The sequence below is a fragment of the Paroedura picta genome, chromosome 1 (genome assembly GCF_049243985.1).
Source record: "Paroedura picta isolate Pp20150507F chromosome 1, Ppicta_v3.0, whole genome shotgun sequence".
Classification (NCBI taxonomy): Eukaryota; Metazoa; Chordata; class Lepidosauria; order Squamata; family Gekkonidae; genus Paroedura; species Paroedura picta.
In genome coordinates, this window is record NC_135369.1 from 153,797,110 (window position 1) to 153,821,558 (window position 24,449).

The 24,449-nt window shown below is 41.6% G+C and overlaps 1 protein-coding gene across 3 annotated transcripts in view; it reads left to right on the plus strand.

Moving 5' to 3' along the window:
- CSMD1 (CUB and Sushi multiple domains 1) overlaps positions 1–24,449 on the plus strand; it is a 1,334,105-nt gene that overhangs the window by 1,025,969 nt on the left and 283,687 nt on the right. For all 3 annotated transcript variants that reach the window (XM_077309265.1, XM_077309276.1, XM_077309285.1), the window contains 4 exons: positions 2,652–2,846; positions 15,300–15,438; positions 20,756–20,943; positions 21,738–21,926. In XM_077309265.1, the coding sequence (XP_077165380.1) occupies positions 2,652–2,846; positions 15,300–15,438; positions 20,756–20,943; positions 21,738–21,926 (711 nt within the window). The remainder of the gene's footprint in view (positions 1–2,651; positions 2,847–15,299; positions 15,439–20,755; positions 20,944–21,737; positions 21,927–24,449) is intronic.

Sequence of the window (24,449 nt, forward strand, 5' to 3'; positions counted from 1 at the left end):
GTCAGCTGGCACAAACTTTCCATGAACTTTCGAGCTGTTCATGGCACTTTGTGACAGTCCATGAATGGTTATTTCCAAAAAAGAAAGAAAGAAAAGAAAAGAATTTTCCTGGAGATACCTTCAGGGGTGGGGGGGTGTAACTCCCCAAAAATCCAATCCTCACCAAATCTGGAGGGCAGATAGAGTAGAGTGATCTGAAGATCCCTTTCAAATTTGGTGTCTTTAGCATGCTAGGGGGCATTCTACCAGATCATAAACCTCATGAACCAAACCAGCTTGTATGGCTCCTAAAAATTCATGACAATTCATGGTTTGCAAATTGGATATGCCACAAATTGCACCACACTTTCACAGTTTGTGCCCATCCCTGCTTTTCACCTTTGCAGGGATTAGCTGGGCCAGACTCTGGTGTTTGCTTCTCCTTGCTCAGTCCAGGCACCAATGTGTGCCTTGCCTTGATTGCGGCTCAGCCTGAGCCAGTTACCATCCTCTTTCTCACTTCAACTTGTGTGGGGCTTGGCCAGGTTGGGCACCAGCATCTCCCTCAATTTGTACCATCACAACCTCCCCTGTCTCGCCTCTTGCATGGGGCTTTTGTTTTGCACACTTAGGGCACTTTTAAGGTTTATTGAAAGGTATGTCTTGACCAGTCATGGTTCCAATCACATGGTTCCAGCTATAATATAAACTTTGCTTCTGTACACGAGCTTATCAAAACCCACATTCCAGAGAGGAACAGGCTGCTTTCCCTGCCTGGTAAGAACCAAAGGCTTGAACAAGGACAGGCCAGTATGCAGAATTATAGCCAATCCCTAATAATTGTGTTCAGTTTTGGGAAACACAGTTGAATAAGGAGGTAGACAAACTGGGGAGTGTCCAAAGGGGGGCAATAAAGATGTTGAGGGTTTTGGAGACCAAGACGTATGAAGAAAGGTTGGGGGAGCTTGGTCTGTTTAACCTGGAGAGGAGGCAACTGAGAGGGGATCTGATGACCATCTTTAAGTATTTAAAAGGTTGCCATATAGAGGACGGAGCAGAGTTGTTCTCTCTTGCCCAGGAGGGACGGACCAGAACCAAAGGGATGCAATTAATTCAAAAGAAATTCCATCTAAACATCCGGAAGAAGTTCCCGACAGTTAGAATGGTTTCTCAGTGGAACAGGCTTCCTTGGGAGGTGGTGGGTCCTCCATCTTCGGAGATTTTTAAACAGAGCCTGGATAGCCATCTGACAGAGAGGCTGATTCTGTGAAGGCTCAAAGGAGTGGCAGGTTACAGTTTATGAGTGATTGGGATGTGAGTGTCCTGCATAGTGCAGGAGGTTGGACTAGATGATCCAGGAGGTCCCTTCCAACTCTATGATTCATAGAACTATACAGTCAATTAGAAGGCTGTGATCCTTTTCTTTACCACCATGCCATCAACCTACCTTGACAATCTATCCCCCTTTCCCCCCCTTCTCCATCAGTTTCTACACTCTATTTCTCCATTCTCCCCTTCTCTGACAGTGTACCTACTATCTTCCCCTTCTCTGTCAATGTTCTGTCCTCTCTCTTACACTCTGCCCTCTTTACCTTGACCACCTCTTCAGGGCCAGCATTGGCAACAGGGCTCAAAGCAAAAAAGCAGGACTCCTGGAAGCTGTCACATTGGTGGCAAGTGCCCTGACAGCTGGCAGGGCCTTTGGGAGTCACTATATTGGGGGCAGGTCGCCAGACAGCTGTTAGGCTTTTAGAAGCTGACATATCTATAACAGGGCCCCAAGAGCTAGCTGCTGCGGTACCAGCTGCTTCAGTAATCTGCAAATGCACGTACAATGTTATTATTGAGTGGGGGTTAAACTCCAATTTGAGGCAGCAATCAACAGTGAAGAACCAAGAGCTTTTCGCCCAAGTGAAAAGCTTCTTAGCAAGCAAGTGGAAGCTTCTTAAACTGTGCAGCAAACTCTTAGTCTATTCTTGGGTCTTATAGAACTGGAATGCCAGGGTTTTTTCCTTCAGCGTCCTAAACTGACATAGCAGCCACTATGAACATCTTGAAGGACAGTCGTCCAGGTTCATAGTGTAACTAAGGTGCTGACTATACAGGAGGTAAGGAGGACTTGTGATTTGGGGTGCTTTATGAAAACAAATGCACTCTTCCATAGCCATATTCTTTTAAAAAGGAGATAAAACAATGGTAACCATTTGTTTTATTCATTGTTTATAGACCGCCCCTCATGGACCGTTTATGCACTGGGAACTTCACTGCCCCAGCTCCCATGCAGGAGCACAAATTGGGGTTGGATGAGGTGCACCGGGCCAAAGGCTCCCCTGTTTGAGTTCAGGAAGAGGTGGGGCAACCTGCCACGACTAAAACTCCAGCCTGCAGCCCGGCATGAAACCTCCAGTGCATAAACGGTCATGGTGGCGTCTTGGAGCAGCGATTAGATTTGAATAGGCAGTGCTCTATTCTCTATATTCACTCCGCTGCATCAAAGGGTCTTAGCCTTTACTGTTAGGTAAACATCTGAACAGATGAATTATGAAGGTTAACGTTTGCATCAAGAATACGCTTATACAAATCTAACTTATTGTATGTATTTTTTAAAAATGTGTGAACAAAGATATGTATCATTTATTGAATTTTCTATTTATTGATTTTTAACACTTCAGCATTTGGTCAGAATGAATGTCATGATCCAGGAATCCCCATCAATGGAAGGCGTTTTGGAGACCGATTCCTTTTGGGAAGTTCTGTTTCTTTTCATTGTGACGATGGCTTTGTAAAAACCCAGGGCTCAGAGACCATAACCTGTATTATACACGATGGCAATGTGGTGTGGAGTTCGACTGTTCCACGTTGTGAAGGTATGAAGTGACTCTTACAAAGCTAGTTTGGATATTTGTTGTTGTTTGTATAGATTATGCATGCAGTGTATACACAGGTCCACGCACATAATAGTCCTAAGCAGTCCTAAGTTACACCCCTCTGAGTCTATTAAGTCAATGTGTTTGGGAAGGGTGTAATGCTATTTAGAATTGCACTGATAATTACTTCAGATGCTATCTCTCTTGTGAAATGTTTTAAGGTAAGGTCTGCTGGCTATATATTTACACAAATTAGTCTCCTTTCTTTGACTAAATTGTCTATGAAATTTGCATGAATTAAAGTTTTATGGAGAAGGGAATACTGGTATTTGTACAATAGCAGATACTGTAAAAGGATATGTGTTTGTGTGTGTGTGTATGTATATACCATTTATTTATTATTCATTTAGGTGTTCATTCTATTTCTTAGCCACCGCTCTCAGACCTGCCAGCTTGGGACGGCTTAACAGTAATTAAAACAATAAGACACAATAAAAACCAACCCCCAACCTGTCTTTCAAAAATTTCCAATGATGAAAGATCACTGGATGGCAGATTTCCTTTTTCCCCTGAGGATTTCAGTGTTGTTCCCCTGTGTTCTGGAAACATTTTCTGCATCTTCAAATAAAAAGTCAGTAGTGTTATTTCCGAGTATTTCTGATAAAGCTTCAAGCCAGTGAAATATCTTCAGGATTATTGATTTAGATCAGACTTAAAGATGTACTGTGCTCAGCTAGAAATGGTGAAATCCCAAGTAATGTTCCACTAAGAATAAAAAGAATGGCAATAGCAACAATTCATTGTATACTACTGTAGGGGAGGGGGAGTTACAAGAATCGGATTGTCACGTAAGATGCACATGAAAGCATCAAACATAGAGGGACTATTGAAATATGAGCTCATCAATTGCAAGAAAGAATTAGGATTTGGTCACAGGATTGAAAGTAAATTCCTTTGTGATTCTGTGAGTATGCATGTGTGTGAGAGAGAAAGAGAATTCCCAAGATGAGGGAACCTTTTCAGCTTCTTTTTCATGACAAGATACATTGTTGAATGTCATGGGGGCAGAAGCAGCCCAGTCCAAATTAATCGTAAGGAAAGCAGGTAACTCATGTAAGTGAACCCCAACACAGGAAAGCAAAACACAGCCTTTTATAACTTAGCCTGCTCAGGTGCACCCCCTGCACCCTCCACTTTTAGGACAGATAGCTCCTAATTGGGAAGTACCTGGACATGAGAGGGAGAGGCTCACAGTGAGGCACAGTGGCATCTAGTCCACCCTTTTCTCCAGGAGAATTGATCTCTGATGCTTGGAGATCAGTTGTGATGCCAAGAGATGCCCAGCCACCATCTATCCTTCAGGCCAGTGTTGTGTGGTGATCTACAGGTTGCCAACTCTGGGTGGGAAAATACCTGGAGATTTGGGATGTTGAGTCTGAGGAGGGTGGGGTTGAGACATAATACCAGAGGCCCCTTTTCACACCAGCCATTTTCTCCAGGGGAACTCTTCTCTGTCTCCTGGAGATCAGTTGGCCAAAGTCTGATTCCAGCAACGTCTTGTAAGTTTCATTCTGGGTATAAGCTTCTGTGCCCACCTGGAGATCAAGGGCAAGAGTGGGAGATTCTGGCTCCACCTGGAGGTTGGCAAGCCTCAGGAACCCACAAATCCTCAGGTTACTTGCCAACCTGCAGGTAGGGCCTGCATGTCTCCTGGGCTTACACTGGACCCCAGACCGGGGAGCTTTCCTAGGCAAAAAGGGCTCCCTGCCCATAATTGCCTGGGAATCTACTGGCCTGGAGCTGGGGACCACTTCACGGAGAGTGGTGGAAGGTGGGCCAGGTAACTCCTTCAGTGGCAGAGCCTGCTGGTAGCTCCTCCTTATCTCCACCCCAGGAAGAACCCAGCAGGAGCCTGCTGAGCTGAGCCAGATTGCCATGCTTCCTCCTTCCTCCTCCTCTTCCATGTGGCAGGCCTTGGTGTCTGTGGGCTGGGGCCAGTGAAAATGGCCAGGACTGTCAGCAGTCTGGCAGCACAGCAGTCTTCCAGACCCAGACTCCAGTGCATAGAGTTCAATTGATAGTGCAGTGGTTAAGAGCAGTGGTTTCTAATCTGGCAAGCTGGCTTTGATTCCCCGCTCCTCCTCCACATGCAGCTTGCTGGGTGACCTTGGGCTCATCACAGCCTAATAATGCTGCTGTGACTAAGCAGTCCTGTCACAGCTCTCTCAGACTCACCTACCTTGCAGGGAGTTTATTGTGGGTAGGGGAATGGAAGGCAATTGAAAGCCGTGTTGAGATTCCTTTGGGTAATGGAAAGCGGGGTAGAAAAAAACAACTCTTCTTATTCTATTTTCTGAAAGTGCAATGGAGACTTATTTTAAAAAATTGAGAGAAAATGTGTTCATGTCAAAACATCTTATGTCCTGCCCTAGGGGGGAAATGCCATAGAAGTCGTTGTCGAAGTGATTTTGTGTGCACCCGCCAGATCAGCTGAGCGGCAGAGTCCCTGCTGTTTTCTCCAGGCCGCATTAAATTCCGCTACCTCCTTCATCACCTGAGCTCTTGCTGCTGGGTTCCGGGATTTGAAGGCTGCTGCAGCGCCAAACTAGTGCCAATCCTGGCCCACAGACACTAAGCACCACGAGAAGGAGGAGGAAGGAAGGAACTATGGCAGGCAGTCCGGCTTGGCTGTCGATGGGCCATGCTTGGTCGCGTGTGATGTTTACCCAGCATTAAAACCCACCTCAGTTATTTGAAGTGGAAGGTCTGGATTCATGTGGCTTCTTATTTATTTCATTTATTTCATTTATATACCACCCTCCCCGGAGGCTTAGGGCAGTTTACATAGGAACAAAGAACAATACATAAAACAGTCTATAAACAAGTGAATAGCTTACAATAATAATACTAATAGTATTTCTTGCCTGGTGCTTTCTTGTCTGGTGAAAGCACTGATCAGATATAGCAACAAAAAAATGGCGATACAACTCGTTTCAAAAGATCAACTTGTGTGAACAGAATTGTTTTAAATAATTCATGTGTGGTGCTTTGCTCTTTGCTGTTTAATTTGTCATTTTTTTTCAATAGGGACTAGATTTCTCACCGGTTAATTTCCAAATAGACAATTTTTCTTTCATCTAGGTGTAGCTCTTCTCAAATTAAATGTGCTTGTCTTGGTGAGAATCTCTCTTTTGATCACAGCCATTCTCCTCTCTTAAGCCAATTGAGAACCAAATATCCATTCCTTCAGGATAGTTGAAAGATAATTTGGTGTGATTATGCTTGTCTCTGGGCAGCTTTGAATATTACATAGAATCTGGAGAAGAGGAAATGTGCCTTGAGTGAAATGCATCTCTCCACTTTTACTTTTTTAAAAAAATATATGAGTAGCATGACAAGCAGATGCTACTGTCATTTTTTTCTGATTTAGTGTAATGCCCAGACTAACCTTCTGAGACTGTTTTGTTTTACACCAGCCTTTCTCAACTTTTTTACTGTTGAGAAACACTTGAAAACATCCCTCAGGCTTCAAGAAACCCCAGAACTGGTGGGATGCAGAATATGGTTGGGAAGCATAGCTATCTACATACCCACTTGCAGGCCCTCTCTGTCCCAGCTCCTCCAGGCCCAGCATTGGCCACTGGGAGGTTGGAGTCAGGTTGACATGGTCATATATGGTCATATCAACCAGTAAATGTTTAACAAATTTTTCAAAAATATATAAAAATTAATTAACCCACTTATTCGGGAAACCCTTCCAAGGCCAGCAAGAAATCCCAGGATTTCATGAAACTCTGGCTGAGAAACCCTGTTTTACGAAGTAGAAATTGTTATAAACATGATTTTATGTAATAAAATACATAGCATATTCCACATAAAACAGGTTTGAGAAAGTTTTCAAGTTGAATACATAGAATCATAGAATAATAGAGTTGGAAGGGACCTCCTGGGTCATCTAGTCCAACCCCCTGCACTATGCAGGACACTCACATCCCAATCGCTCATCTACTGTAACCTGCCACCCCTTTGCCTTCATAGAATCAGCCTCTCGGTCAGATGGCTATCCAGCTTCTGTTTAAAAATTTCCAAAGATGGAGAACCCACTACCTCCCAAGGAAGCCTGTTAAACATGATAGTTTAACTCATCTCTAGGGAGTACAATGTAATCTAACGTCACTGCTGCTTCACTGGTCATGTAAAATAAAAACCTTTAGTCTTAGATGGATCATTGGACATTGTCAGGTGGTTTGTATCACAGTAAATTTATTAAACCTTGGAAACATGAAGCTGTCTTCTATAGCGTGAGACGCGTTTTTAATTTTTTTTTAAATTTTATTATATTTATTATATTTATTATATTTTTTTAAATTTTATTATATTTATATACCGCCCTCCCCGCATTGCTCAGGATGGTTTTCAGGAAACTTGGAAAACATAGTACAAATAAAAACATGGCTCAGTAATAACTAAAGGATAACAACAGTAGTAACAGTAACACTAACATTTGGTGATAACGATTTTTTAAGTTAAACATCAACATAACCATTAATGCTTGACTGTATTCCATAGGTTGATTATTTCAGGGTTGCCCATTTGTTTGCTCCGAGGGTACATCTGTGTGAGGAAGGGGTTCTGGGGGCCAGTAGGTATTGTTGGTTCTGTTCGACCTCAACCAAATGCCTGATGGAAGAACTTTTGCAGGCCTTGTGGCACTGTGGTAGCTCCAGCAGGGCCCAGACATCTTCTGGGAGCTTGATCCACCAGGTGGAGACCAGGATGGAGAAGGCTCTGGCTCTGGTTGAGGTCAAGTGTGCTTCCTTGGGGCAAGGGATCACCAGCCAGTAGTGAGTGGCAAAGTGTAGAGCTCTTTGCGGGATATGTACAGAGAAGTGGTCCCTTAGGTACACTGGGACCAGCCCATGTAAGGCCTTAAAGGTGAGTACCTGGATCTTAAGCCTGATCCAGGATTCAACTGGCAACCATTGCAGCTGTTTAAGCATGGGCCAGATGTGGGGTTTCCATGGTGTTCTTGTAAGGATCCTGGCTACTGCATTCTGGACCTGTGGTTTCTGGGTCAGAGATAAGGGTAGGTCTGCATACAGCGAATTGCAGAAATCCAGCCTGTAGGTGACCATCGCACTGTGGCTAGGTGCTCTGGGGCCATGTAGGGCACTAGTAGTTTGACTTGCTGCAGATGGTAAAACATGAGCCACGCTACTCTCATGATCTGTGCCTGCATGGAGAGGGAATCATCCAGGATCACACCCAAGTTCCTGGTGGAGTGGGTCACTGATAGTTGCACCCTGTCCAGGATGAGCAATCATACTTCCTTGCTTGGGCCTTTTGTACCAAGCCGCAGGACCTCTGTCTTTGAAGGGGTCAGCTTCAGCCAACTTTGCTTCATCCATCCTGTCACTGCTTCCAGACATCTGGCTAAGGATTCTGGGGGTGAATCAGAGCAGCCATCCATCAAGAGAAAGAGCTGGGTGTCATCTGCATATTGCAAGCCCAGAACTCCTCACCAGCTGGGCAAGAGGGAGCATGAAGATGTTAAATACGATTGGAGAGAGGACAGCTCCTTGTGGAACTCCACATGTGAGTTTTTAGAGGTTTAATTGTTGCTCGCAAATTATTACCCTTTGCCTGCGACCCCGGAGGAAGGAGATAAGTCATTGGAGAACTGTTTCCTGTATCCCGGCATCAGTGAGGTGGTGAGCTAAGAAGCTCATGGTAAACTGTCAGATGCTGCTGTGAGGTCCAGCTGGCGACAGAGGTAATTCGTCCAGCTGGCGACCGGTGCTGTTTCTACCCCATGGCCCTGAATGGGATTGGTGTAAAACTGAAGCCTCAGCCAGGAAAGCTGATAATTGGTCCACTACAGCCCTTTCCCCTATTTTCCCCAGAAATGATAGATGAGAGACGGGTCGATAATTGGCAGGCTCCTGCAGGTCCAAAGATGTTTTTTTCAGCAGTAAGAGCAACATTGCCTCTTTTAGCCCCTCTGGAAATTTTCCCATTGAGAGAGATAGATTGTTTATCTCCCGGGGGGGGGGGTATTCTTGGTCAGTTATTTTAAGTAGCCACGATGGGCAGGGTTCTAATGGACATGTGGTCAGCTGGGCTGATTTTAGTATCCTTTCTGCTTCAGTTTGTGTGAATCATCTGAAGTCACTCAGTGTTCTACACATCTGCGAGGCAGCAAAAGGGCTTAGGGGGCCAATGAGAAGGGAAAGGCCGCCCTCCCCCCACTGTCCCCCACCTCCAGGGCACTTACGTGTGTCCTGGGGAGCATCCAGTGGCAATCTGCTAACAATGGCAGCAGAGAGCCCCTGGCCACCTGGCTGGGTGGGTGGGAGCGGGTGTGGCCTGTGCAAGGCACAGTGCTTTATTTATTAACAGCGAGCCTGCTGTTACAGATGTCTTAAAAAGGTTGAACACCCCATTTCCATAAAGCAGGTCTGTATTAAAGATAGAAGACATTGTTCTCCCAACTGTTTGTAACCCTTGCTCTGATTGGCAGCAGCTTTCCGGGATTTCAGTTAGATATTTTTCACATCACATAACATCAGTTCATTTTAACTGAATATGCTAGGAGTTAACCTTCTGCATGCAAAACAGTGTTTCTATCACTGATCCATAGCCTCATTCTCTAACTTTGGTACATGTATGTGATAATAACATTCTATGTAATTTCTTTTAAATTAGGCATGCAGTATTAGGGTTATAATTTAGGAGTGGTATTTCACAAAGTTTGTTTTCAGCCCTGCTGGTGAGATGTCATGGGACTTAAGTCTGCCTAAATATTATGTCCCATCAACTAATTCAGGGCCTGAAATGAAGTTCTTTTTGGTTTGTTTGTTTAGTATTGAGAGATTCTGTATCTAAACCTGACTGAGCATTGTGCAATTTTTTATCCCTAATCCCACATTTTGGAAGAGATGAGAATAGTAGTTTGATAGTATTATTTCACTAATGAGTTAAAGGACAGTGAAAAATTTCTGAGGCATCCATTCTGTCACACACAAAAGTTATAGCAAGGTGGCTTGCAATTAATTATTAAAGTGGTACCCAGCTGAGTGAAAATAGGTGTTCATTTTGCCACCCCCCAATGGCTCCATCCCCCTTCAAGGATCGCTGCCTTGTTGTGGCAAGGGGGCTTGCGTAGTTCAGTGAAGCTATGAGCTATGCCGTGCAGGGCCACCCAAGACGGACAGGTCATAGCTGAGAGCTCTGACAAAAGGTGATCCACTGGAGAAGGCAATGGCAAACCACTCCAGTATCTTTGCCATGAAAACTCTATGGACAGTTCCAATAGGCATAACGATATGACGCTGGAAGATGAGCCCCTCAGGTCGGAAGGTGTCCAATATGCTACTGGGGATGAGCAGACGGCTAGTACGAGTAGCGCCAGAATGAATGAAGCGGCTGGGCCAAAGCCGAAAGGACGCTCAGTTGTGGAAGTAACTGGTGGCGAAAAGACAGTCCGATGCTGTAAAGATTTTTATTCCATAGGAACCTGGAACGTCAGATCCATGAATCAAGGCAAGCTGGACGTGGTTAAACAAGAAATGAGAAGACTGAACATCGACATTTTAGGAATCAGTGAACTAAAATGGACAGGAATGGGTGAATTTAATTCAGATGACCATCAGGTATACTACTGTGGACAAGAATCTCGCAGAAGAAATGGAGTAGCCTTCATAATCAATAAGAGAGTAGGAAAAGCAGTCTTGGGATACAATCCCCAAAATGACAGAATGATCTCAGTTCGAATCCAAGGCAAACCATTCAACATCACAGTGATCCAGGTCTACGCCCCAACCACTGCTGCTGAAGAGGATGAAGTTGATCAGTTCTATGAAGCCCTACAACACCTTCTAGAAGCAACGCCCAAAAATGATGTGCTTATCATCATGGGGGATTGGAATGCTAAAGTAGGAAGCCAAAAGATAACCGGGATAACAGGCAAGTTTGGCCTTGGAGTACAAAATGAAGCAGGGCACAGGCTGGTAGAATTTTGTCAAGAGAATACAATGGTCATAGCAAACACTCTTTTCCAGCAACCCAAGAGACGACTCTACACATGGACATCACCAGACGGTCAACACAGAAATCAGATTGACTATGTGCTCTGCAGCCAAAGATGGAAAAGTTCTATCCAGTCAATAAAAACAAGACCAGGAGCTGATTGTGGTTCAGATCATGAGCTTCTTGTTGCAAAATTTAGGCTTAAATTGAAGAAAGTAGGGAAAAGCACTAGGCCACTCAGGTATGAACTAAATCATATCCCCGACGAATACACAGTGGAGGTGACAAATAGATTTAAGGAATTAGATCTGATAGACAGAGTGCCTGAAGAACTATGGACGGAGGTTCGCAACATTGTACAAGAGGTAGCAACTAAAACCATCCCAAAGAAAAAGAAATGCAAGAAATCAAAATGGCTGTCTGAGGACGCTTTACAAATAGCTAAGGAGAGAAGGGAAGTGAAAGGCAAGGGAGAAAGAGAAAGATACACCCAATTGAATGCAGAATTCCAGAGAAAAGCTAGAAGAGATAAGAATGCCTTCTTAAATGAACAGTGCAAACAAATAGAAGAAAACAATAGAATGGGGAGGACCAGAGATCTTTTCAAGAAAATTGGAGATATGAAGAGAACGTTTCATGCAAAGGTGGGTATGATAAGGGACCAAAATGGTAGGGACCTCACAGAAGCAGAAGAGATTAAACAAAGGTGGCAAAATTATACAGAAGAACTATACAAGAGCGAGCTTAACATCCCTGATGACCACAATGGGGTAGTTACTGACCTGGAGCCAGACATCCTGGAATGTGAAGTCAAATGGGCCTTAGGAAGTCTGAGCAACAATAAAGCTAGTGGTAGTGACAGCATTCCAGTTGAACTATTCAAAATCTTAAAGGACGTTGCAGTAAAAGTGCTACACTCAATATGCCAGCAAATTTGGAAAACTCAACAATGGCCACAGGATTGGAAAAGGTCAGTTTACATTCCAATCCCAAAGAAGGGCAATGCCAAAGAATGTTCAAACTACCGCACCATTGCACTAATTTCTCATGCTAGCAAAGTTATGCTCAAAATCCTACAAGCTAGGCTCCAGCAATATGTGGACCGAGAACTTCCAGAAGTACAGGCAGGATTTCGAAGAGGCAGAGGAACTAGAGATCAAATTGCCAACATACGCTGGATCATGGAGAAAGCTAGGGAGTACCAGAAGAACGTCTACTTCTGCTTCATTGACTATGCTAAAGCCTTTGATTGTGTGGAGCACAACAAATTGTGGCAAGTTCTTAAAGAGATTGGAATACCAGAGCATCTTATTTGTCTCTTGAGAAATTTATATGCAGGTCAAGAAGCAACAGTGAGAACTGAACATGGAATCACTGACTGGTTCAAAATTGAGAAAGGAGTTCGGCAAGGCTGTATACTGTCGCCTTGCCTATTTAACTTGTATGCAGAGCACATCATGAGAAATGCGGGATTAGAGGAGTCACAAATTGGGATCAAGATTGCAGGGAGAAATATCAACAACCTCAGATATGCAGATGATACCACTCTAATGGCAGAAAGTGAAGAGGAACTAAAGAGCCTGTTGATGCGGGAAAACAAAGATCATGGCATCCGGCCCTCTCAATTCCTGGCAAATAGAAGGGGAAGAAATGGAGATAGTGACAGATTTTATTTTCCTGGGCTCCAAGATCACTGCAGATGGGGACTGCAGCAAAGAAATTAAAAGACGCTTGCTCCTGGGGAGGAAAGCTATGGCAAATCTAGACAGCATCCTAAAAAGCAGAGACATCACCCTGCCAACAAAAGTGCGTTTAGTCAAGGCTATGGTTTTCCCAGTTGCAATGTATGGCTGCGAAAGTTGGACCATAAGGAAGGCCGAGCGTCAAAGAATTGAGGCTTTTGAACTCTGGTGCTGGAGAAGACTCTTGCGAGTCCCTTGGACTGCAAGGCGAACAAACCGGTCAGTCCTAGAGGAGATCAGCCCTGACTGCTCTTTAGAAGGCCAGATCCTGAAGATGAAACTCAAATACTTTGGCCACCTCATGAGAAGGAAGGACTCCCTGGAGAAGAGCCTAATGCTGGGAGCGATCAAGGGCAAAAGAAGAAGGGGACGACAGAGAATGAGGTGGCTGGATGGAGTCACTGAAGCAGTAGGTGCAAACTTAAATGGACTCCGGGGAATGGTAGAGGACAGGAAGGCCTGGAGGATCATTGTCCATGGGGTCGCGATGGGTCGGACACGACTTCGCACATAACAACAACAACAACAATGGCTCCACGCCTGAGGCAAATTTCCCAGTGCAAACACAGGAAACAAAACCAAAATTGTATAAATTTTAATTCAGTTTTCTTCCGAAGGAGGTCATTTTTTGCAAGGGCATTAAAGAAGAGAGAAACAAACAAGAAAATATTACAGGATTCAGGGATAAAAGGGCCGACAAGATACTAATGTATTTGGTCAACACAGGGTCAACTGAATGAGCTCCACCTGTCATGCTTCCCTAGCCATCTGGGCAAAAACTGCACAGTTAACCTATCTTCACAGCAATAAGAGCTAGAGACTTATTTAAAACTAAAACCAGGAATTCAGGGAACTGACATGATTTGTTGAGAGGGGAAGGAAGCAAATACCCCCAGTAGCTGTCTTCAGATCTTTTAAGTAACTTGTTTCTGGAATATTTTCACTGATTTTAGTGATGCAATAAACAGCCATTTTGAAAAAACAAAACAAAAAAAACATGCCTGTTCTCTCTTCTTCAGACTTGTTGAAAATTGATAGCAATTAACAAATAGTTTGAGTGACATAACATCTGCTTTTGAATATTTCCCATGTTAATAAATCTAACTTTAACAGATTTCATCTAGTGAACTGTAATAGCATGTGGGTACACTTTTAGTTGGACCAGCTTGTTTATCTGTCTATGTGCGTACGAGTATTTAACTTTAAATGGGAATATTTATAAAATGAGGTTCCACTTTAGTTAAAGACTAATTCCGGTATGTCACTCAGCCTATTAAAGAAAAGATCACTCAAAAGAGCAGAGTAACAATGTGAAGGGTCTGAATATGTTGTATTTGGGATTGATTTTATAAAAATTTATGTATCAAATATGTGTCCCGCCATTTTTTCTAGAAGCTTGGGATGGTATCATAGATCCAGTGGTCTGCAAGGGAGGGAATGGGGCCTGCAGATACCTTTCCTGGTACTCTCCAGTTGCTTTTAAGTTTGGCCATTGGAGATCAGATTGTGCAGGTGTTTTGTTTGCAGCTACCAACAGCCCAGTTATCCTCACTGCATGACTGATTGTGTACCAAAGAAAACATTTTAGAACAATATGTTCATTTTATAAGTGTCTTGTTACACAGAACCTCTCCCTGAAATGTTGAAGGGTTGTTATTCAAAGTTATGCATAGCCTTACTTCTTGACATTTTACACTGTGCTTCACCTTCTGTGGCAGCCATTTCAAAGTAATAAATAAATGTATGTAATAAATAAATAAAATGCCCACTACCTTGTGTCAGAATTCCAAAGGTGGCCAAGGACAGCTGGGGACCTCTTATTTATAGTATAATATTTGTATCTTTGTAATAAACCTGTGAGTGGGGATAGCTAAACTAAGAGAATAATTAGTTAAATGCTACCCATTTGAAGTTCAAGGCCTACGATGTACTGCAGCTAGGCTGGGAGAGCAATCATATGGCAGTGGGGCTATTCCTCACTTCCATATGATGTCACCGTTGGGGCAGGCCTCTCCTGGGCCTCACACACTTTAAGGCACCATTGGCCAACAAGGCTTTTCCAATGGCAAGCCAATGTGGATGGAGGAAGAGTGGCCTGGAGGGGCCCAGAAATGTCTATTTGGCTCTGCTGTACTTTGCAGTGTCACTTGGGCTCGCCACACCACTGATGGAGCTGTTCTGACCAAGAAGTAATATCCTGCCCCCTTCCCCTGCGGCCAACAGATTTCACAAAATATTGCTCTAGAAGGACAGGTGACCCTCAAGAATAAGGGGGTCTGCAGTGGGAATTGGGAATTAATAGAAATTGCCAACTTATTCTTTCAACCCAAAGCTGTCAAACTAAACTATGTTGACTACAGAATTAACTTGTCTACCAAGAATCCTCTTTTTTCTGATATTCATGTAAAATAAATCAATATATGCATATGTATATTGTGTTGCCAATTTCTGGGCATTTTAATATGTTTGGAGAAAAGTGTTAGGTGTTGCACAAAACGTTGTGCATGTAGTTCCTTTTATGTTTTCACTTGTACATTGCTAAATCCAAGCTTGAAGAAAAATTGTTTCAATGAAGTATGAATTGCATTTAGTTGAAACATCTATATAATCTCTCTCTCTCTCTCTCTCTCTCTCTCTCTCTCTCTCTCTCTCTCTCTCTCTCTCTCTCTCCTAAATCTCTTAGCACCATGTGGTGGTCATCTTACAGCATCAAGTGGAGTAATCTTGCCCCCAGGATGGCCAGGGTACTACAAGGACTCATTAAATTGCGAATGGGTAATTGAAGCAAGACAAGGGCACTCTATTAAGATCACCTTTGATAAGTGAGTAATCAGAAGACAGACGTAAAGAGCCTTCTCAAATGAATTTTGTAACTGTGTGAAACAATAATCATTTATTCATATAAATGCTTCAACTTAGTTCCAAGTAAAATATATTCCAGAATGTAGTTTCTGGACATCCATTTCTTAATAAGGTTAGACAAGCCTGATCTCGTCACATCTCAGGGACTTAACAGGGTCAGACCTGGCTGGGAGACCATGAAGGAAGCATTGTGACACAGAGGGAGGCAATGGAAAACTACCTCTGAACATATTTTGCCTTGAAACACACGGGCTCACCATTAGTCAGCTGTGAATTGACAGCACTTTCCAGCAACACCAATCATGATAATGCATACCTTGGTCCACCTTCCATTTAGTTATTTTCTCCTCTTATATTAATGCTCTTTATTTTGACTAGGCCAATCATTCTGGATTCTTACAAGTGTCTTACTGCAAGATTCTATCAAATTAGTTGTCAGCTAGCAAATGATGGTAGTAGTTTTGATACCAGGTAAACACTGGGCCTTACAAGTCTCCGCAAAACTTGGGCTTTATTACTATTAACTATGATAGCTAAGTGGAACTTCCATGTATATAAGGCATATATTCTCAACAGCAGGTGCTGGGGATTATCATTTCATATTTTCCTTTTGAGTTTCCAGACACATTTGACTAGTCACTGGTGAACATGGACAGAAACCTTGGATAGCATGACCAAGATATTTGAAAACTTTTGGCTCTGCCCTCCTGCATCCCCCCCCCCTTGCACATCTAGAATCATAGAATCATAGAGTTGGAAGGGGCCATACAGGCCATCTAGTCCAACCCCCTGCTCTACGCAGGATCAGCCCTCTCTCTCTTTGTTTTGTTTTGTTTCTAGAAGAACTGTGCATATATTAAAAGTACAGATAATGAGCATAAGCAGAGGACTGGTGTGAACTAGTTCAACAAACTTTAAGTTGTAGACTCTCCTTTAAGTTTCTCCGGACTACCACTCTAAGGTTGGTCACCTGGAGGTTTAAAAGGTTCTCCCATAGATTTTGACTCCTTTGTTTTTTGTGTAGAATTTATGTCCACTTATTAGCATTTTAATTTTTGTGTGTAGAGATGGATCTGTTTGCATGATGTAAAGAGTGTCCATATTAGAAAGTGCATTATCATGGGTGAAAAATTTTTAAGGTTAGGAGGCTGTGTAGCACTGGTAAGAGAGGAATCTCATTATCCAGCATAGGTTGTTAAGGCATTACTTATGTGTTGAACTGGTCAGAGCTGAGAGTTGTATGTGACCACCCATGATGTTCTGTTATTGATTCTTTTGGACCTATATTGTAGCAGCTTATCACCTGGTATCATTCTGGCTGTGCTGATCTGTTTCCTTACTACAGCAGATGGGTATTGCACTACCAAAAAAGTCTGTGGTATAACTTGCAGGTGAGAATCTCTTTCTGAGGGATCAAAAAAGATTTGGCTGGAGTTTAGAGCTTAGCTGTAGATGATGAATTATTTGGTGTGTTTAAGATGGTGAAGGCATATTGATATGTTTGGTAATCAGTAGATTTCTGGTATAATGTGTTTTCGATGCTTTCAATTATGTATTTGTACAGCAATGTCTAGAAAATGTATGTATGTGGTTTGATTCATAATCAGGTTGATGTTGGAGTGAAAGGTGGTGAAAACCTGGTAAAATTTCTCTAAAATTTCCTATGTGTCAAAATGGTGAAAATGTGGGAGAACATTTTAATCGTCCAGGCCATTCCATTGCTGATTTAAGAGTAGCAGTCCTCAAACAGAGAAGCTTCAAGGAGAGTTGACAACATGAGATTGTTGAATTTGAGTTCATTCACAGGTTCTGAACAATAGATTTCCCCATTCCCAGTTGAATAGGACACAGGATCCTTACCTCATTGCATATGCCAATTTAATCCCCCCATTCATTTTCCCTCTGCTCTAATCAAACTGATTACAGAGTGCATTGTACTTCTGCATCATCAGTGTCTTCTGTGAAATATCCCTCCCATTTTCTAACTAGGATATAAGGACTCTGAGAAATCCATTCTGAGTCATATTTGACAAAGCAAGCTTTGGCTTTCAAAAATCGTTTGGTTTTTAAGGTACTACAGGATTCAAAACTAGCAGCCTATGAACTGAGAGATCCAGGTTCCAATGCCATTCTGCCATGGAAATTTGCTGGGTGACCTTGGGCCAGCCACATATGTTCAACCTAACCTATTGCACAGGTTTTCTTTAAAAAATGTATGTATTTATTTTAAAAGTAGCTGTCTTTCCATTTTACAGAACTTAATGCTGGCCTAAATAAAACTAAAGACTGAAATTGAGATGGCTAGTTATATTCCGAGGGAGAATGTTCCATAATTGTGAGGCTGTCACCAAAAAGGCCCTCTCTTGTATGCCCACCATATGTGTTTCTTTTGTTAAAGGGGCAGTCAGGAAGGCCTCTCCATGTGATCTTGAGTCCCAGGCCAGGAACATATGGGAGAGGACAATCTTTTAAATACTCCAGTTCCAAGCCATGTAGGACTTTCAAGGGCAAAAACCATACTCTGAATTGAGATCAGTAGTCAGTGGAATTGCTGCAAGGTCACATTCTCCTGATAGCTGGCCCTGATCAGCAGTCTAGCATTCTGCATTAGCTGAAGCTTCTGAATACTCTTCAAAAATGGCCTCAAAAATAGAGAGCACTGCTGTAGTCCAGTTTAAATATAATTATGGATCACAGTGGCTAGAGCTGACTGAACCGGGAATGGACGTAGCTGTCATGCACCAGCTGCAGCTAGGCAAAAGCACTGCAAACCACTACAGCCACTTGGTTTTCCATCATGACTGCTGTGTTGAATAGCTGTCTCAGCACTGAGAGGTGGTACAGTAGGTTACTATGATATAGTATCAAAGGCTACTAAGAGATCCAGAAGAACTTGCAGTGTGACATCCTTCCTGTCTAGTTCTCAGTTGATGCCATCAACCGAGGTGACCAAAGGAATCTCTAGTACCAAACTTCGGCCTCAAGCTAGATTGAAATGTGTCCAGAAAATCACATTGCTATTGTCCTGCTAACTTGGACAATTTATCCAGCCTGTATGCACAGTTTTCATCATGTAGCCTGATTGTATGTGTATTTGCTTAGAATTAAATCCAATAGAGTTCAGTGGAGTTTAACTCTCAAAAATGTGTTCGGGATTGCAGCTTAGCTCTGGGCCCTTCATCTTTTTTAAGAGAGAGATTTAATTTGTTCTCCCTCCTCTGCCTCTGGAAGCATGTAATGTGTCAGGGGAAAAGCCCTAAATGATTTTTTTTTTACTTCAGTCTATTACTGTTTGAAGGGTCCTTGGGAATACTTTGATAGATTTGTGCTAATTCTTGTGTAAACTATAATGGCCTTAGCAGAGATTTTCATCTTCTTTTTGTTATTTTGTGTATTATGGTGTTATATACAAAGAAAGCTTATTACTCTTTTATGTTGAAGGACAACTTGAACAAAATAGGGCATATGAGAATCCTGGCCTGATGTTGGTATTTGAGTCATGCCATTTTTAGTCTGTTTATTTTTGATATAGTTTTAAAAAGATATAATTTTACTAAATGTCCGTCAATAGTGCGAATACACAATACACAAACTCATTCACCTGCACCTACATAGTCCTTTTTTTCTTTTCTGTAATCTTTCCCATTTATATAATTATATCAACTGCTCTTGTTTTGCTATCTAAATAATAGCATTATAACCAATCTTGAACATGTTGTTAGAGAAAGGCAGGTCAGAAAATACAGACAATTGCCTATTAAAATAATGTTCACAAATATATTCTTTTTTCAGTCTTGTTATACATTTTCTGTTGCCAGCCTTCTGTTATAACAAATACGCATATTTCCTTCTCCTTACCCTCTCCTGAACATACATCTCTCTCCCCGTTTGTCTGGACTTTTGCAGTGTTTGTTTTGAAAATTATTGTTCTGTCCTAGATGTGAATACAAGTCCTTTGCAGTCATTCTGTATCTTTAAAGACCACATTAATCTCTTCCATGGTAGCTGTAAAAAGTCCCATTTATTTAATAGCAGAAGCTTTTTTCTCTCATAGCTGGTCTAGAAGACTAGTAATTTTACGCAATGAGAATGTTTTATTTCTGTGTGAATGCTGCCGATATCTGGGCTAGTGTGTCTGTAAAGTTTTTTTGGAGGTGACATACAAACTGTGTTAAAAGTTTTCTAGTTCAAAAGGCTCTCTGATGTAAGTGCAAATATTTAGACACAATTATATTGTGTTGCACATCAGTCAAAACTGTAGCCAAGCTGCAAAATTGTGGAACCGAATATATTTGATGCAGGAGTGATCTATACTGAATGATTTCATGCATGGCCAATTTATGTGAATTTGAAGTTATTACACTGAGTTGCACTGTTTCCCAGGGAACAAAGAAATAGACTTGAACTAAAGGGGGGGGGATGGTTCTAATCCCAGGTTCGCTGCTGACCTGATAGGTAAACTTGGAAGAATCACAGTCATTCCTTGCCTCTCTTTCTGCTGTTCCTTTTTACTTTTGAATACCGTTGATGACAAGGATTTAGCTGCTTAGGTCTCACTACCAATGGCAAATAGTTAAATCAAGAAAGTAAATGTGTAAGAATTAAGAAAAATATTTAAGGGTGTTCTCTAGCATTATCTCAATGGCAAAGTTGCTGCTACATCAAGTGCCATTCCTACACTGGTCCCTATGAAGCTTAAACTCAGAAAGACCATTATCTACTTTGACTAGCACTGACCTCAAGCAAAATTTCCTCACGCCTCTCCTACAATTTCTTAAGTGGAGATGCTGCAGATTGAACATGGGAACTTGCACATACAAAGAAAGCATCAACTTTACCATGTTACCACTATCAGTATGTAATCAGAAGGAATGAGCTCCCAGAAAAGCTAAGGGCCTGGCGGAACTTGCACAGTTCCGCAGGTCCTGTAAGATGGAGCTCTTCTGCCAGGTGTTTTGTTGTGGCTGGGACAAGGGAAGATTTTTGCCGTCCCACCTCTAAGTACTAGCCTCTGGCACCAACCCCAAGAAGTATGCCTACAGTAGGGGTGCGGTGGCGGGAGATTGGTTTTAATTGTTTTAGAGTACTGTGTTTTTAACTTTGTTGTTAACCGCCGTGAGATGGTTGGCCCAGGAACGGCAGTCTATAAATATGATTAATAAATATATATTTTTAAAAAAGTTAATGAGGATCTGCCAGAAATGCCTGTCTTTTTAAAATCCCAATATGAACTGATGAACTGTGTTAGTTTTTTTTTCTTATTTTTTCTTTTTACAGATTTCAGACAGAAGTAAATTATGATACTCTGGAAGTCAGAGATGGTCCAGCTAGTTCATCTCCATTAATAGGGGAATACCATGGTACTCAAGCACCACAATTTCTTATTAGTACTGGCAATTATATGTACTTGCTGTTCACCACTGATAATAGTCGTTCCAGTGTTGGCTTCTTAATTCACTATGAGAGTAAGTTTTGGATCATTTTTCTAAATTAAAATATTCTAATTAAATGGAAGCATTTTGGGGAAATGTGAATTTTACCTAGCACTGTCTCCTGGGAACTGGAAAAACCTGTAATGTAGTCATTCTCTTGTGAGAATCAGGTTCTACAAGTGGGAACCTACAAGGACTTGTGGGAGGTAGCTCACTTCCCAATCTGTCACTATTTCCTCATTCCCTTTCCTAAAAGTCCCATAGCTTCTCCCCTTTTCCTGCTTCCTTCTTTCCTTCTATGGTTGTCAAGCAGGTTAAGAGTGGCGGCTTCTAATCTGGCGAGCTGAGTTTGATGTCCCACTCCTCCACATGCTGCCAGCTAGATGACTTTGGGCTTATCACAGCCTTGATAGTGCTATACTCAGAGCACTTCTGTCAGAACTCTCTCAGCCCCACGTACCTCACAGGGTATCTCTTCTGGGGAGAGGAAGGGAAGGCGATTATAAGCTGCTTTGAGGCTCCTTTGGGCACTGAAAAGCCGGGTATAAAAAACAACTTTTCTTCTTACTTATCATGACATCTATTGGGTACAGTTACTACTGAAAAATCCACACACACCCCTTTCTGCACTACATTTTTTCTTTCTCCTTTTTGGCCCATTGTGTATCTGAATAAGTTGTAACAAAGGCATTCCCCCCCCCTTTATTTTCTGTTTTAAGTTTTACTTCTCAATGCAAAAGAAAAGAAAGAAGACTTTGTTTTGAGTAATTCAATTTTAGTGTTCATTTGCAACCATCTACTATCTTGCTCACTTCCTTTCCTTCCAGGTGTTACGCTAGAATCAGATTCCTGCCTTGATCCAGGAATTCCTGTGAATGGGCATCGCCGGGGTAATAATTTGAGTATTCGATCTACAGTAACATTTAGCTGTGATCCAGGTTATACACTCAGTGATGATGAACCTCTTGTGTGTGAAAGAAACCACCAGTGGAACCATGCTCTTCCTAGCTGTGATGGTAAGGATGGCTTCCTACAAAAACATACTGTTGTGAGATTAGTCTGAATATGTTGTACAGGTATGACACCTAGACTTGCCTACATTAATGTTTTGTAGGAAACAGAGCCTTTGACAAAAGGATGTAATTGTTTTTTATAGTTGTCGATGTTTTCTCACTGAAAGTTAATTGTCACCAATATAAAGTTAAAGCTAACAGTTATGAAAACTCGGAGTAGGTGACCCCTTCTACCTACGTGTGGAAGAATGGTAGATTTGAAAGAGTCAGAGAGAGAAAAAAGAAGAAGAATATGCTACAGTAGCTGAAAGTGGAGCACTTGGGGTACAAGATTCTTTCTCTGGAGATTTGATGTGGGATAGGGAACTTATTGCCCTATAATGGCTTTTGCCTTCTCCGTCTATGCCCTGCTTCTATTATTTTTTTTATAAAGCAAATATTGCAACGACTCCAGTGTCATCCACATGAAACCAAATCCAGTAATACCTTTCATGAAAAGTGTTTAGGTGCAATTCAGCCAGTCTTCTGAAATGCATCAGGAAACAAAACTGGAAAATTGTGAAAATTTTATACTAATGCCCAAATGATCCCAGTTAACAAATAGACCAGCTGAAGTTCCCAAATGGTCTTCAGAGGCAGGCCCATGTACCATATGCTATATTTGTTTGTTACCAGAACATGGATAATTATGAGAATTCTGTTTTTGGGCAAGCAGAGGAATGTCTGGCACACTAGACTAGGTTGATGAAAGGCGCTTAGTTCCACAGATTCCATCTAGACATGCAATAACAAGGTCAAAATGAATAGTATTTGTATTGAAAGAAGTACCTGTGTCTTGTCTGGATTTACATGGGGGACAAGGTAGAACCACATGGCACTAAGCATGGTACAGAACTGAAGTCCTTCAGCAGTACCTTCTGTAGCCTTCCTGCCATGTAGAATTTAAATTGGTAGAATGTTGAAACCATTAACTCCCCTTCTACAAAGGTGTCCAAAATGATCAGTGGTGTTAAATGGCTCTGAAAAGTCCCTGTTAATCACCAAGACTCCCATAATTCCATAGAATATTGTATTAAAATGCTTCATTAGTTGCTTGATATCTATTTATATATAGTAGATTGTGCCTCCACCTTTTCCAAGAAGTTCCAGGTGGCATGCATTATTCTCGTCTCACAAAACTCTCTAAAGTAGGTTAGGCTGAGAGAGACTAACAGGGTTAAAGTGATCCTGGAGCATTGTAGTGGTTGAAACTTGGATCTCCCAGATCTTCATAGGATATTCTATATACTATGTTATGCTGGCTTTCTGAATGGCCTCTTATGCAGCCATCATTTTGGACATAGTGTGTAGAAGTAATGAATAAACTATAGACCAAACTAAACATATCTATTGCCCTAAAATTCATCCATCTGAAGTAATATGAGGGATTTTATTATTAATAAGGTAGGACAGAGTAATGTTCTTTTTTAGAATGCCTGAAAATTGCAGCTTCCTGTGCACTTCTGTTCACAGCATATAGATTTCAGACAAAGGGAATATGAGAGGTTTTGGTTGTGCTGATATTTTCAAAGTGCTCAACTATCTCGTGGCATAGTTTTGAGATAGTTTATTGATGCACTGCATTTTCTTTCTGCTTTCTTTATATTCCATAAGATATACAGCATAATCCTAAACCGAGGTAGTCTACTGAAATCATTGCACTGAGAGTGTTTTTTTGCTCTCTTCATTATGATATGTAAGTTTTATCATTTGGGGATTTTTGCCACAGCATCCTTATTTGACATTTAAATATGCTTAGAGTTGAAAATGTTTATTTTGTTGGATCCTGTCAGGCAAATATGAACTGATGCTAATAATTGTGATTGTTAAATAATTAGTGTGTTAAAAGGTTTTTTGAAATCTGAAAAGGAAAGACTGTGATATACCAAAACGAAACTACTATTGCACTGTAATCATGCAATCATTGTGTGATTGAATCATATGCAGAATGTGTGTAATGCAAATTTGTACAGTCTATTGTGAATTTTTTTGTCCTAGCGTGTTTCATCACTGATCTTTAAGAAGCTTTGTATTTTGAAATAATATGTATGTGTGTGGGGGGGGGGGGATATTTTATTTATTTATTTCATTTATTACCTGTCGCTCTCGATAAACGTCCTGCAGCGAGTTACAATAACAATAAAAACTCCAATACATAAACATTAAAAATCCAGTAGTCCATCTTAAAAAATAACTTGGCAACTAGCAAATAAAAGAGACTCACCCCCCAGCTATATATCTGTCTTATGTGCCTGCAACGGGAAAAATATTTTTAAAAGTAAATCTGTTGACCATTCCATCAGCTCAAATAAAATATACGAAAATGAGCCAGCGTAATAGACATCTGTATCTGTAATTTTTAATCTGGACCTAAGGTACAGATCAAAAGGCCTGTATAATGGGACTATGTATGGATGAGGATGCTCTACAAATTGAGGAGCCATTTCTACAAATTGGGGATCCTACAGATTTACAGGAAATATCCCA